We start from the raw sequence: 16,647 nt of genomic DNA, 5'->3' as shown, positions 1-16,647 counted from the left end.
AAATCCTAATTATATAATTAATGAAACAGTGAGATGACATACTAAGGGAAGAGGTGAACTATTCATCAATGGTGATGAAATGTATCAACTAGTTGAAATGTCTGTTAGAAACCAGAGTCTCTGACAGTGCATGATCTGATGAGATTCCTTTTTCCTGGATTCTCTGATCTATCTCAGTGCTCTGAACGTGCTTTCGGAAACGTCCTAGAGCTATTTAAAGAAAATTTCTTTCAGATATCTAAAAGTCATTAACAAAAAGGATAAGATGGTTCCAACATTCCATTCCCTTGATGTTCTGCCTTAAAACCTTCAACTAGGAAGAGAAAGCATATCCGTGCATTAAAAATTCCAGGAAGCCCATCACTTTGTTTTCAAATGACATCCTGTGTGCAAAAAAAAAAAACCAGGCAGAAAGGCTGCCTTTATGTTTTGATTTTCCACGAGGGAATTCCTTCAGTCATTTGAAGAGAAGCCCCACTGTACATGCTAACACCTGATGTGGAGAAATCTTTGATATATCTCAGACTTCCTATACTGGGGAAGGGACTGGCTCTATCTAGTTGCCACACCTGTCAGTTTTAAGCCCCATTAGAAAGGTATAGTTTTGAATATGTATATTAAATGTTAATGTGAACTGCCACTTCAAAATCTACCTCCCTCCCATCTACAATTTCTCGCCCTCTCTCTCTGTTTTTAACATTCAAAGCAACTGAAGCACAAAATAACATAAGAGCAAGATGAATTACATAAAAGAAGACAACTCATTATTTAGAGGACCTTAGGAATTCTCTGTTTTATTGAATTGTTTTCTAACTTTCTTGGCTTTTCACTGATAAAGTCCCTGGTAAATTGCTATAATTTAAAACACAGGCTATGCTTGCCTTTTCCTAGATAGAACTTCCCTTGAATCTGGGCAGAAAGCACTATGGGTTCACTGGTAGTTATAGGAGAATAAAATACATACAATCACCCCCCCCAATCAATATTTTCAAGTACTTGGAAATGTACTATGTTAAATCTCAGAGCTTGTTAGTTACTACTGTCATCACACAGGCTAAGATCTACTAGGTATTATGCAACATACCTAATATTAAATATATATTTGAGAACAGTCGTTTTAAGAGGATGAGGAAGGAGATGAGCAATGATGGCTGTCACCCTCCTATCCAGATGTGTGTCACATCAAAAGGTCTTATGAACCATGCCCCTATAAAAGGCATCCAAATTGGAAAGGAAGAACTAAAACTGTCATTATATGCAGATGACATGTACTATACATAGAAAACCCTCAAGTCTCCACCAAAAATATTATTAGAATTAGCAAATACATTCAGTAAAGTTGCAGGTTACAAGATTAACATACAGAAATCTTGCTTTTCTATACACTAATAATGAACTATCAGAAAGAGAAAGCAAGAGAACAATCCTGTTTAAAATTGCATCAAAAATAATAAAATATCTAGGAATAAACTTAACCAAGGAGGTGAAAGACCTATACTCTGAAAACTATAAAACACTGATGAAGGAATTCGAAAATGATAAAAAGAAATGGGAAGATATTCCATGTTCTTGGATTGGAAGCATTAATATCGTAAAATGTCCATACTACTCAAGGCAATCTACAGATTTAATGCAATCCCTATCAAATTACCCATGGCATTTTCCACAGATCAAAAACAACACTAAAATTTATATGGAACCACAAAAGATTCTGAAAAGCCAAAACCATATTGAGAGAAAAAGAACTAAGCTGGAGGAATCATGCTCCCTGACTTCAGACTATACTATGAAGATACAGTAATCAAAATACTATGGTACTGACACAAAAACAGACACACAGATCAGTGGAAAAGAATAGAGTCTCTAGAAATAAACCCATGCACCTATGGTCAATTTTTCTACTACAAAGGAGGCAAGAATATACAATGGAGAACAGACAGTCTTTTCAACAAGTGGTGCTGGGAAAGCTGGACAGCTACCCGTAAAAGAATGAGATTAGAACATTCCCTCACACCATGTACAAAATAAACTCAAAATGGATTAAAGACCTAAATGTAAGACCTGACACCATAAAACTCCTAGAAGAGAGCATAGGCAGAACATTCTTTGACATAAATTGTAGCAATTTTTTTTTTTTGGATCTCCTAAGGCAAAAGAAATAAAAGCAAAAAACAACAAACAAAAAATGGACCTAATTAAACTTAAAAGCTTTTGCACAGCAAAGGAAACCATCAACAAAACAAAAAGATAATCTACTGAATGGGAGAAAAATATCTGCAAATGATATGACCAATAAGGGCTTAATATCCAAAATATATAAACAGCTCATACAACTCAACATCAAAAAAACAGACAACCCAATTAAAAATGGGCAGAAGTCCTGAAGAGACATTTTTCGAAAGAAGACATACAGACAACAGGCACATGAAAGGATGCTCAACATCTCTAACCATCCAAGAAATACCCATCAAAACCACAATGAGATATCACCTTAAACCTGTCAGAATGGCTATCATCAAAAAACAAATGTTGGCGAGGATGTGGAATAAAGGGAACCCTTGTACACTGTTGGTGGGAATGTAGATTGGTGCAGCCACTATGGAACACAGTATGGTGGTTCCTCAAAAAACTAAAAATAGAACTACCATATGATCCAGCAGTCCTACTCCTGAGTATGTATCTGAAGAAAATAAAAACGCTAGTTTGAAAACATACAGGTACCCCAATGTTCATAGCAGCATGATTTACAATAGTCAAGATATGGAAGCCACCCAAGTGTCCATTAACAGATGAATGAAGAAAATGTACATATATGCAATGGGATATTACTCAGCCGTAAAAAAGAATTATGCTATTTGCAACAACTTGGATGAACCTAGAGAGAATTATGCTTAGTGAAATAAGTCAGAAAAAGACAAATACTGTACGACGTCACTTATATGTGGAATCAAAAAAATAAAACCAATGTGTATAACAAAACAGAAATAGACTCACAAAGAACAAACTAGCGGTTACCAGTGGGGACTGGGTTAGGGCAAGAGAGGGGTGTGGGATTAAGAGATACAAATGCCAAAACAAAAAACAAACAACAACAACCAAAAGAACCATGCCCTATCAATTTGGCACTTCATAAACTAGATGTCCATCTAAATTTCCTGTCATTAGGGACACAGCCTTACTTGTAACGAAATCTCAAGCAGATTACTCAGCAATGTTCAAAGAGTAGGCAGCCTGTTACTACATCTAAGTTAGCGAAATCTCTTGAGAAATAATTAGGGTGCATGTACCTATGTATCCCCAAATAACCAAATTCTGGTGAAAAATGTATACGAATACCATAGGAAATTAGATGGATGCCATCACAATTAACTTACAGACTCTGCGTGTTCCATCACTGCTAACACAAAGAAGACATATTCTTGACCACTTTGGAGTTGCTTGTTTGTAAATCCACCATAATGTTTGTCGTCCCCCAGGGTGAACTCAGTGGGAAGGACATCAAAGTGAGCGGCAATATATGGCTTCAATTCAACTTCTCTCCCATAACGAATGCTTCTGCGTTTCCTAGATATCTCTTTAAGCAGCTAAAGGAAAAAAAGTGGGAAACAGAGAAAGAAATGTAAACAACAATAACCCAACTTAATGACAATTTAATGGGAGAAATTAATTCAGGGCTGGGAACAACCCAAATACAAAGTGTCCACAATATGCGTAGTATGTCAGCATTACTAAATCTCAGTCTCTCTGTCTTCCAAAGGTAAGGCACTGAATGGCAAGGCTCAGGCTGTAAACACAGGACAATTAGATCCTTTACTGGTAGTTCACATCACTGTCCACTCTAATGAAATCCTCTCAAAGAACAAGAATGCATTATAACTTGTCTATGGAAAAAATCAGCTTGATTCACAAAAGCCCGTCATGCAGGCTTTATCACTTACTTATTAAACAAGTAGTACCCTCAGATAAAGCCATCAAAACTTTCAAAGACCAACCCTTTGGAGAGATTAGTACCATTTTAGATTACTTTTAGTAATGAGATAACTTGTATGATGTATATTCCCTCAAATCAGCAGAAATATAATCTGATGACCAATTTTTAATTGACATATATATATATATTTTTTTTGCGGTACGCGGGCCTCTCACCGCTGCGGCCTCTCCCGTTGCGGAGCACAGGCTCCGGATGCGCAGGCTCAGCGGCCATGGCCCACGGGCCCAGCCGCTCCGCAGCACGTGGGACCCTCCCGGACCGGGGCATGAACACGCGTCCCCTGCATCGGCAGGCGGACTCCCAACCACTGCGCCACCAGGGAAGCCCTAATTGACATATTTTAAATAGACATTGTCACTTATTTAACGATTTCTGGCTTGACTTGGTTCCTTGATTAACCATTTGGGATAAAATGGTAAAATTCCTTGCATTTATCATGGCACCAAGTTTTTCTGGAGCTAATAGCTCTCTGGAGATGTTGAATTATCTTGCCAGGCGATAAAGGCAGGGTAGAGAAAAAATAATTTTACTATTACACTGAAGAAAACAAATATAAACATGTACACACACAACTCCTTCATGTATTTCTAAAAGAAAAAAAAAAGTACAAATTATGGTTTGATACTCTGTTGTTTTGCATTCACTCTTTTATTAGGAGAAACTCATGTTAATGATATTTCATGACAATTCCAAAATGATGTTTAAGTTATCTCTGTCTGCTTCCATTAAATACTGGTATTTTATAGGGCTTAACAGAGAAAAAGAAGTTTATAGCAGTCTGAGATGCCTTTTGATGTAAGGGACAACTTAACTGGTGTTTTGAAAGAATTCTGATTTGTTTTACTATCTCTACGGAAAAGACTATCTGAGAGCCTGGTGCAATGAAGGCCAGGCTTCTGTAATAATAACGGCTGCAGACTGTATATACGGCAAATACCAAATCCTTACGTTAGGAACCTGATGGTAAACTACAGTCTCTTCAACACAGAATGTAAATGTGCTCAGCTGGTCAAAGTTATAACTTAAAAATGTAAAAAATCACCCTCTTGGTTATATAGATAATTTGTGCCCATGTTATTGAATACTTATAATGTTCTCAAATTTTCTGTTAAGTTTGAGTTTCTTGATACAATTAAAATTACATGAAATGTAAGTTCTTTCATAAAAACCACAGCAGACTTGTTTAGCAAATTGGGACCATCTGATGATAAATTCAGGTAGACTGATCAATTATGGACCAACTGAGTTGTAATAAAGCAAGTCCAGAAACTTAGCACTATCTTTCAATCCTGTTGTCACATTTAGGTTTTATAATAATGAAGATAATGACAGTAATGCCTTTCTTTGTTAACCAATTCCTAGGTGCCAGGCACCATTCTCAGGAGACTAAATATGGCTTAGTTCATTTACTCATAAAAACTCTATGAAATAGGTTATCATTATCCCCATTTTATAAATGAGGAAACTGAGGCAGAATAGAAAGTGACAATAGTGGATTCAATTGATGAAATAAAATGAAATTACATGTAAGAGATTTTTTCCAACCATATTTTTATTTACTTAATGGCTGCACAATATCAAAGAAACATAACTGCAACGTTTAGGCTAAATTAATAATGTTAACTCTTTTAACTCAGTCTATACTTAAGTATATAATTTTTGTGCATCTGCTTTCATTAACACAGATAAATGCGTACTTAGATGTCTTTTTCCTAGATTCTTTTAACATGGGTTTTTAAAAATTCTGATGTAAATATTTAAGGTATAGTTGAAAAGTCACTACATAGGTTATTGTTGATATGTAGTCATTTATGGGCCATTACTTAGAGAAGGACAAATGCAGTGCAGAAGCGCTGAAAAGCTTTTTGAAGTTGGTTAGTCAGAAACATTTACCATCAGTTGTTTATGCAACTGTGTTCCCTCTTCTACTTCACTGATCAAACCCTACCTTGATTTTATTCATATTTCAGATGTAGGCAACTGTCATAATTCATCCATATCACTGTCATCCCTATGAGTACCTTTTGCTAGGGTTTCTTTAGAAGACTTCGAGGAAGTACTTTAACAGATTTTAGTGTTTTGGTGCTCCTTAGACCCATTGCTGCCATTCATTAAGGTCAGACCTGGAACATCAACCCTGGCCCTGTAGCTTGCTCTAATCTCTGTAGGATGCTCCCTGTGTTATACTTTAAATGGGTCAAGTGTGCTCAGATGACACTGAAGTGAGCCAGTATGTTGAAGTTACAACCACAAATGACCACATTATTTTACAGCAAGCCTTTGAAGTACAATGCGATGAAAAGCTTATGATGTATTACCAGACCTTCCCTGAATTAAATATAACTAACATTTTAGGAGTCATTCTGTCCAGAATTCATTTTGACTATGAACGTCTGCTCTGCCCAGTCTGACCCTGACAACTAAGAGTTCCAGTCTATGAATTTATTATGTGAAGATTATCCCCAGACAAAGGATAAATGAGCTCAGAAGATAATATTGAGAGTAACTCTGTTTAGAAAGCCTCTTTCCATTTTTTATGGGCCTAGGTGTGAGGCCTACATGTGGAAATCCCCTTAGGCCACCATTCTATTTGATGACGGGGTTTCAACGATTTGAATTATAGGCCTTTCTAAAAAATCACTTGGTCAAATACATTTAAGAGAGGAACACTGCTTTGTCAAACCTGGAAGTACCAAGCTATAGATAAAATTACTACAATGCTTTTATTATCCATGGCAGAAAGAAAAATACATGTCTGTAGGGATCAGAAACTGGATGAGTAAGCACAAAGTGAGGCCATAGCCTACTTTCATTTGTTCCCCTCCACAATAGTTACAAGATGTATTGGAGGTTTCCAGAAGATATATAAAGGGCTTTAGTTTTTTTTTTTTTTTTTTTTTTTTTTTTTGCGGTACGCGGGCCTCTCACTGCTGTGGCCTCTCCCGCTGCGGAGCACAGGCTCCGGACGCGCAGGCTCAGCGGCCATGGCTCACGGGCCCAGCCGCTCCGCGGCATGTGGGATCCTCCCAGACCGGGGCACGAACCCGTGTCCCCTGCATCGGCAGGCGGACTCTCAACCACTGCGCCACCAGGGAAGCCCGGGCTTTAGTTTTTTATCAGAAATAATTTTCATTTTCCAGTCAATGCATATCTTATTTCTTCCACCATTAATTCTACAATGTGGTCTCAATTATATCAGTAAGAAAAGTGGGAAAGAACCCATCTGACCCCAAAATTTTGAATTAATAAATGTTCTTTATCAAACTATTATACAGATTAATGCACTACAATTTGTGGGATGATTAAAATGACCCTTTGTTATGGGAATCAGCAGCAGAGACCCATAGAATGTAATTGCAAGAAAGTTCAATGTCATATAGCTCTATACTTTAATCCATTAGAACTGATGTGCATTTTGGAGGTTAAAACCTAGCTGTAAAAGAGAATCAGCTTCCTATTACTTACTACCAAATGGCTCCACTTCTAAGGAAAGCTTTTTTTTTTTTTTTTTTTTTTTTTAAGGATTTGATGTCATTTTTGGCTTGGATGTTAATTACTTGAAAACTTTTTTTTTTTTTAATAGGTAGAAAGATTCATAGATTTCACAAGCTGCCTTTGAATTTTAAATCCAATTCCAACTGAATTCTGCATTTCAGCTGAGAACTGATTAAAATAATAAAGAATATGTCAGGATTAACTGATTAGTCAGTTGTAGGTAAAACATGCCTTGCTTCAAAACGTTTAGAGACCAGCTAGCTCATCAAATCGCATATTCAGATGTACTCCTCTGACATCATAAAAAATGATTTTGTTCCTTTATTTTCAGCAGAAAAAAAGGTAAAATTTATAACATAAATTACTTGACAGCATGATTGAAATGTGTCTCACTTTATACTCCTTCAGTGCTCATCTAATCACTAAGCAGTGACACAAAAGCATAGTCCTAACCTTGAACTCATGTCCCTTTCTGAACTTGATCAAGTTTAACTCAGATAAATGAAGTGGTTGATGATGAAACATACTTCTAGGGATGACACATGTCTGTCAAAAGAAGCTAACAGCTCTGCTCTCGAGATCACAGTCTCCTTAGCGCAGACATGTATGAAATAAACATCACTTCCCTGTAATGCAGTTAGGGAATTTCTGCTTTTCCTTGCTTTGTATGCATTAATTTGAGGGACAGAAAATACCTAAAAATAACAGGTTGGGTTATAAGATATAGAACATGTGGTAAACAAATCCAATCAATTAAAATCTCATATTTCCCCTAATGGGGGCCTTTTTTATTTGACTTCTGAACTGATTCAGACTAGAATCATGTTAAAATTGTAAAGTCTCTCCTGTATAGTATTTCAAAAGGTGAAGCCCAGCCATTAACCTGCTGTGGCCCTCTAGGGATCTGGCTTAACACTTTTGATCACAGTTTTCTCATCTAAACAGAAGTATGTCAAAATTAGATCTTGTTCTATATACTATGTATTTACTTTCAAAAAAAATGTTCTTTTTGCAAAAAAGAGTACCAAGGTACCTATTGTTATTGTAAGATTTTAGAAATTAATAGTATTTAGTATTTGCTCTGTTGTTTGTACCGTATTTCTTGCTCAGCTCAAAATTCTGTGATTTGTTTTGTTTGCCCCTGAAGTTACATGCATTTTTGATTCTGATATCCTACAAAATATAGAATAAAGCAAATATGTGCTAACCAGCACAATTCTGTCAGCAATTGGTCAAGAACACATAGCAGGTCAAGTGTTGAACTCTGGTGCAAACTGCAACTTAGCATTTTTAACAGCCTCAGCTACCACTGCACTGATGAAGCATACCTTGGAATTCATAGCAATGGTGATTAAGTCTTTGCTGACAATTCACTTCACCTTCCACACCTCTGCATCATGTTATACAAGGAGCACGGGGCAAAATATTAAAGCCAACAAAGATCAGATAGGTTGTAAGCTTTACAACAGCTTAATGTCTTTTAATTAAATCAAAAAGCTCTTTGTTGGGACCCCAAGAGGTTAACACACCCATAGCAGTGAACCTTCTGAGTAGCCAGCTGACCAGCCAGCCATGTAGGAGTCAGCACCCAGATTAGAGGCTGAAAGGTCTCCATAGAGAGGAGAGGGCTATTTTAAAAATTAAATAACTAATGAACGGCACAGCCCAAAACACATAGTTACCTCATCTAATTCCATTTCGTCTGGACTCTCCCATGGCTTGATAAATTTCCCACGAGATTTCTTCAAAGGCACAATTATTATGTAGTAACCTCTGCACAAGAATAGATAGACAAAAGTAAGGTTAGTTCGGAGGGAAAAGAAAATGGATATATCCTTAAATCTTCCACAGACCTGAAGATTGAGACTGAAGGCAAATTATGGATATGGAGTGACTTGTCCATCAATGACAAATAACCACCTGTTTGTTCAATTTTAAAAACATGGGTAGACATTTATGTGTGACTTCAGTGATCTTGTATGGTAATATCACTGTGGTTGACTGACCTTTATTAGGTATCATAAACAGAGTGGAAATAGTTTGTTAGTACCCTGGTGCTGGACACATACAAGGTGGGTATATTGAAATCTACCACCACAGGCTGCTGAACCAAGAATTTTCTATGACATTAATTTATAAGATGATTTTTTTAAAGAAGATGTGTAATAAAAATTACTCTAAGCTCATACAAATGCCTACACGATGACGATGACAATGATTTTCTTTATACACCGTTAAAATACATTTTATTTGGATAAAAAATTAAAAGCATAAAAATTACTCGTCATCTCACAATTATATAAAGATGTAAAGGTTCCCCTCTCTTTCTACCCATCAAATTGCAAACCTTAAGGTAGGTACTGCAGAAATTTGGAGACAGTCACTACCTAAGGGCTTTCAAAATAGGTCTCAGTATAATACCTCTATAGGAAGGGACAATAGTAAGCGAGTCCTCACACTGAGAACAGTCAACTACAATTTATGTATAAAGGTTCCTTGTCGCCAAATAGATGTGCGTTATTTATAAAGTTGTTTTGTAACTTCCGTATAGTGTATACTGTGCTCTTAAATTCAGAGTTAGGGACTCTGCTCATACTGATTTTTGGTAGTAACTATACAAGGACTTTGAACATAAGGTATAATAATAGCCACCACATTAATCACTTCCTACTCTTTAGGTATTATAGTAAATGCATAATCTCATTTTGTCCTCTCAAAACTCCTTTAAGGACAGGTAAGAGACAAAAAAGACAGCTACACAGACACTGAATAATCACTCAAGTTAAAACAGATAGTAAGGGGATACAAACCTATATATGTAGAGAGAGATATATATCTCTTAACTATGGCAATAATCTGCTTTTGTTTCATTTACTCTGTATCATAAAGCACTTTTATGGAAATTTATTGTGGAAATGAATACACACACACACACACACACCCCTACCTCTGCCTCTCAGAGGAAAGGGATGAGAACAGATGGGTGCTGTCAAGCTTGTATCACATTATATTAGAGAGGCTAATAGTACACATAGGAAGTCCTGTTTGTTCTTATTGCAAAGCAAAACCTGTAATAAACTTAGCAAATCCTATGTGATAATGAACTCTGTTTCCACAGAGTCTGGAGCAGCTCTGTCCAGTATAGTAGCCGCTAGCCCCTTGTGGCTATCAAGCACTTGAGATGTGGCTAGTCTGAACTGACATGTGCTCTACCTTCTAGGGATGGATTTCAAAAACTTAGTATGAAAAATAAATGTAAAATATCTCAGCAATAATTTTTTAATAGTGATCCCATGTTAAAATGATAATATTCTGGATATAATGCGTTTTGTAAAAAATGAAATTAAAATTAATTACATCTGTTTCTTTGTACTTTTTACCATAGCTGCTAGAAAGTGTAATATTTCAAGTGTGGCTCTTGTTACATTTGTTGGGCAGGGCTGATCTGGAGTGTTCTGGTAAAGAATGTGGCATCTAGAGATACATCTGGCCCAGAATTTAGGATCTGCTGCTCATGAGCTGTGTGATCCTGGGCTGATCATCTAACATCCCTGAATCTCAGTTGCATATACTGAACATGAGAGTAAATAATATCAGACTTATTCTGGGGAAATAAAACAAATGAACACAAAGTGCTTAGCACAGTGTGTGTCACGTAGCACTTCACAGATGCCAGCTGCTACTGGCTGGTACCGACCATCATGGTGGGAGAGCTGGCTCTGAACACAGACACAGTAGGACACAGTGAAACTCCGTGAGATGTAGATTAAAGGACTTATCAAACTTTTTTTCCCCCCTGATCAAGAATTCAAGTCAACCAGACAACTACAGCAGGATCCACTCTCCATGGTGCTCTGAGCAACTAACTCATCAACAGGCTCATGGGGTCACATCACTTAGCCATCCATTTTCTTTCCTACAAATAGTGATGATGATCAAGGAAGGTAATGAGAAGGAAGGGTGTGGAGTATGTGAGAAAGGCCGGTATCTTTTCTGGTCCAGAGTAAGCTTCCTCCTCTTCCTGTCCTCCCACCACCCAAAGGATTTGCCAAACAGGTCCGTCATGTTAAATGAGCATGGAGAAGAAGGACAGGGGCTGCAACCTAGTGTACAAAATAACACTGCAGATGGACTTGATAAACACACTTGTCAGGGAACCTCTTGCTTCTCACTGCCAATTGCACAAAGTCAGGACAGCTTCTCTTTGCCTAAAGTAAGGGAGGTCCCACTGTCCTCGTTCAGAATCTTGTAAATCAAGGTTAAGCTGATGAATCCTATTAATTTTTCTTCTGCTTTCATACTTTGAGTTGCCATTCTTGTACATTAAAAAAGAATCCGTCCTGCAGCACTCCCCGACTATTCATTTCATTTGTGGCTCGGCTAAGAATTGAACAGCCTTCCCCATAGCAATTAATTAACAGTGTGGCTGGATATCCATAACCTTTTCTCTCCATGATCACTAAAGCATTCATCTAGAGCAGCCAAAGTGGAGCCTTTCAAAGCAGCTCTTGCCCTATTGAAAGAAATGGGGTGTTGGGAATTTGGAACTCCTGGGTCCAAATCCATACATTTCAACCGTATTCTCTGCAACTATGACTTTGTAAAGAACCTCGTATTTGCCATTCCTGAAGCCTGACTTTCCCCTGAGGATACTGCTTTCTTTGCAGACTTCTCACGTGGTGGCTGTTAATCTATCCCTCTTCCTCTGCCTATGAACCTCAGGTTTAGGGTTTGGGTTTCTTTCCTGGTTCACTGTTGCTTCTTGTAGATATTTTTTCCTCCACCCTTTTGCTAAAATCACAGTAAGCCCTCCTGTTGGAAGCTCGTACAATTCAGCTATGCTGTGGCCTTCTCTTACTGATTTCTGCCATCTGCCAACCTCTTCAGAATCTTTCCTTTATGGAAGTTTTTGTTTTGTTTTGTTTTTCCCAGGGTTAACAGTCTTTTTCTTCCTCCCAAACTCTGCCAGCATTTTGGGTGACTTCAACCTTCAGAGGGCTGGCCCATGCACCACCCAGGGCTCTCAATTTCTTGAGCCCTTCTCTTCCAAAACCCACATCCTCCATTCTGCCTTAGCTGAAATCCGATAGCCTTTCTCTGTGCCTGAACCCAAGGAGCTGAATACAGCTTGAGAAATAATGCACAGGGTAGAATGATGCCGTAAGTTCATATTCAGCAAACCCAAACAGGCCTTCAACACTGCCTGGCAATACGGCCACAGCTTCTCTAGTTACCTAGTCCACCCAATCTTCACAATAAGTTTTTCACACTCTCTCCCCTGGCCTCAAATCTTGGACATACATGCCTCTCCACTAGAATATGGCCTTTGCTCTTATATACAGAGAAAAGAAAAAGATTTAGACAAGCATTCCCTCGTCGTCTAACAAACTACAAGCCTACCTATATCTGAGTGCAAACCATAATCTTTCCGATCGGTACCGTAGAAGGGCTGACTACACTTTCCAGAGCCAATTACTTTTTCTTGAATTGGGTCCTGCATCTCACTCTCTTAGGATGTTTACCATATACTATACCCCTTGTCTCCCATAGATCTCGATTTCTCCTTCCTCGTTGGATTCTATCGATTAGCTTTCAATCACTGGCAGGACAAAACAAACCACATCCTGCTCCAGTCATCACTTTCTCTCTCTCTCCTCCTACCTCTTACTGCCCCAGTTCTGAGAAGAGCTGTGTGTTCTTGCTGTTCTCCATGTCTTTACCTTCCATTCACTTCCCAGTCAACTGTGCTCTAGCTCCGGCCTCATCTGCCCATCTCACCACCTTCACCTGGGTCGTCAGTATTGCATCAAAAGGAGAATTTTTCACTGTCTTCTTACTCGATCTTTTATCAGAATCTGAGTATTCATAACACCCTCCATGAAACATATTCAGTTCTTTCTCTGTATCCAACTCTCCTGGTTTTCTACTTAAATCTCTCACCATGTTAACCTTATTTCTTTAGCAGGATTTATTATCGGCTACCCAGCTTTTCAACGGTGGAGTTCCTCAAGGATCTAGCCAAGGATTTATCTTTACTTCCTCTTTCTTCCCATGTGATCTCATTCCAGCTCAGGGAATCAGTTATCCCCTAGACGCAAATGATTTACAGATTCACATCTTCAGCCCAGAACGCTCCTCTAAACTCCACAAGTTTATCCCCTTCCAACTTTATGTCTCCATTTCTATGTCACAAAAGTACCTCAAATTTACTGTGGTTAAAATAAAACAAAAAATACGCCTCCAAAAGTAATCCTCTTCCAATATTGCACCATGATCCATTTTAGGGCACATGCTGTAAACCTAGGTGTTATCACTGACAATCTGCATTAACTCTCTCCCTCTCTCATACCCAAACTACCGCTAAGTCCTATTACTTCCAAACTATCTAGAGTGCATTCACTTCTCCCCATCTCTACTGCCACGGCTCTGGCTTCATCCCATTGTCTCATGCCTGGGTTGCTCCTAACTTTGTCTCCTACTTTTCTTTCTCCATTGAGTTAAACTCCCTTTAGTCCAGTCTCTGAAATTTTCATTTTGCAATAGAAAATTAATTGTAACATTTCCATTTTTAAAAATATTTCCATTGATCCTCATTTGTCTTCCAAAGGCATTATACGACTCAGCAGGATCTCGCCTGAATCCATCTCTCTGTGCTCTCTGAGCTACACCCTGGTGGGCTTTTAGTTTCTTGAATTTACTTGGTCCATTCTGTCTTTGATCATTCTGTACCATCTGTCTAGAACCTTCTGCCACTCCCAACAAATCCCAAGTTATCTTCTCTCTTTCCTCAAATAGCAACTCACTTTTTTACTTCCTAACTCAAACCTTCCCTGACCTCTGCTTAGACCGATGACCCCTATTACATGGTCTCAATGAACCATTTTTAGTCCATAATTTTCTTATACGTTTAAGACATATTCATATACTTAGAAACACATTCCTAAAGCAGGTACACATATAATTTCCCCAAATTTGCTAACGTTGCCATTTTATCACTGAGTTCTTTTTTCACTGAAAAGTGGAAGTGGGTGAAGCGGGTAACTCTTGGAGATTTATGCCTCCACTAGATCAGGAAGTCAAAAACATTTTGAGGCCCTTCTCTTGCATTAGAACTTTCCAACCTGAAACCTCATCAAGCTTTTCTCTTTTCTCCAAACCAGCCTAATGACATGCCTAAATGTCTTTTAGTTACCAGCAAAGTGGTGATCCTAGTTCTAATGTCATGTGGTATTAGGTAAGGTAAGATGACTCTGTAAAGTGAGGAACTAACATATACCCTGCAAATTCATATCAACCAAATCATATGAACTGAAAGAACTTGCTTGAAATGCAAAAAAAAAAAATTGCTTTTGGACATAGAGCAGCTTCCCATATGGGTAAAATTAAACTTTATACTCTGTTTGCCTGTCTAACTCAAGCCTGAAGTTTAGCCTTCAAATACCCTTTTCAACATAGACCTTCACTATTAAACTAATGGAAAATAAATAACTTGAGAATCAATATATCTGGAAAGCCCTCGACTACTTATAATGTAAGCTGTGTTTTCCCAGTATATTAGATTTAATTAGATAAGTTAAATATAACCTTCAGAATTTTAATTATCCTATGTAAAGTTTTACTAATCTTATTTAATATGTTATCATCAAGGGGCCCAGTTCCATATAATTATATGAGAAGGTGAGCTCTGGTCTTTGTGGCAGTCCCACTTCAAATTCTGGCAGGCTTTTTGTATTAACAGTCCATACTAGCATTCTCCAACTCATTATTTAACTGGGAGGTCAAAATTTGTCTCAGAGTTTAATGATGAATGTCATGCCTTGAATAATTTTTTGATTTTTTTTTCCTGGCTTTGGTCATTTGGGTATATATTGTTTAAATCAAATTAATTAACCACAGGAAAACCAAAGCAGGTTGAATGATCTTTCTAGTTTCTCTGTTTAAATTAAGGTTTCTAATCTTTTAAGCTACGTGTTGTCAGACAAGTTATTAATTGTCTTAAGCCTCATTTTCCTCATTTGTAAAATGGCAGATGATAATGCTGTGTCTAGCCTCTCCCTTTACCTCTCCTCTAAATTCTCATGACAATCTACTGATTTTCTTGTTCCATATTTAACATCCATTTCCATAATCTGTGGCCAAGTTCATGTACCTGATTCCTCTTGGTTCTAAGGTTTGTCTGGGGCAGTCCTATTGACATCTAATTGTTATGGAGTTCTTAAATGTTTAGCAATTGTCCTAGGAAAAAATATCCTGGTTTGGTCAATCATTTTATGGTCACAGAGGCATGGTTGTGGTTCAACATGTAGACTCTGGAGCCAGACTGCCTAAGTGCAAATCTTTCCTCTCTGGTTCTGCTATTGTGTTGCCAGGGCAAATTAGTATACTACCTTATAGCTTCGTCAGCTGTAAAATGAAGAGGACCCTTGGTGTGAAAATTACAGCAGTCACTGTGTGCAGTGTCCTTTGAAGAACACCTAGTAAGTCCTCTGTCCCTATTAACTATTAGCAGTACCAACTCTATGATCTTGGCTGGGCCACTTAGTGTCTTTGGGCCTCACTTTACTCACTTGTAAAAGGGGAGACCACCTACCTCACAGAGTTATTGTGAGACTTAAGTGAAATGCTCTAATACCTTCAGTAAACTGTAAAGCTCTATACAAATTTAAGCCCTTACCACTTCAGTTAACATATGATGCATGAATGAAACATTAAACAGCTTATACACACTGAGCTGCTAATAGTGGTGCATGTGTGTTATGAAACAACTTTGCTTCCAAGAATGTCTTTCTTTAAAAGACAAAGTAGATAATAAATTTAAAATTTTATAAAATGCCCTTATTCTTCATTTCTATTTTTCATAAACATGAAATGGTTGCTATGGAGTTAATTTACATTGGGTACCTTCTGGCAGCTTTTTCTCTGAGTACAATCTGTGTGGTGCTTTTTTTTCTTACCAGAGTAAAATCCTGCTCTATAGAGTCACAGAAGTCCTCCTTGTCACAACTTGCTTCTGACGGATGGTGGCATTGCTAGAGTTTCTGACCAGCATTCTGCCCCCTAAATGTATTCAAAGAGAAGGCTGAAGCCCCACAAAATTCCTAGTACTAGAACCTGCAGTACCAATGTGGCTGTTGCGTGAAAAATCTGGCCCTTCGCTGAGG

At 37.9% G+C, this 16,647-nt stretch overlaps 1 protein-coding gene across 4 annotated transcripts in view; it reads right to left on the bottom strand.

Annotated features, from left to right (window-relative positions):
* PTPRD (protein tyrosine phosphatase receptor type D) overlaps positions 1-16,647 on the bottom strand; it is a 2,148,730-nt gene that overhangs the window by 132,416 nt on the left and 1,999,667 nt on the right. For all 4 annotated transcript variants that reach the window (XM_081238160.1, XM_081238163.1, XM_081238162.1 and 1 more), the window contains 2 exons: positions 9,169-9,259; positions 3,375-3,584 (listed from right to left, as the gene is read on the bottom strand). In XM_081238160.1, coding sequence (XP_081094286.1) covers positions 3,375-3,584; positions 9,169-9,259 — 301 coding nt within the window. The remainder of the gene's footprint in view (positions 1-3,374; positions 3,585-9,168; positions 9,260-16,647) is intronic.

Source organism: Mesoplodon bidens (genome assembly GCF_964165515.1).
Source record: "Mesoplodon bidens genome assembly, chromosome: 6".
Taxonomy (NCBI): Eukaryota; Metazoa; Chordata; class Mammalia; order Artiodactyla; family Ziphiidae; genus Mesoplodon; species Mesoplodon bidens.
Note: the sequence above shows the minus strand (reverse complement) of the source record. Positions and strands in the feature narration are given on the sequence as shown.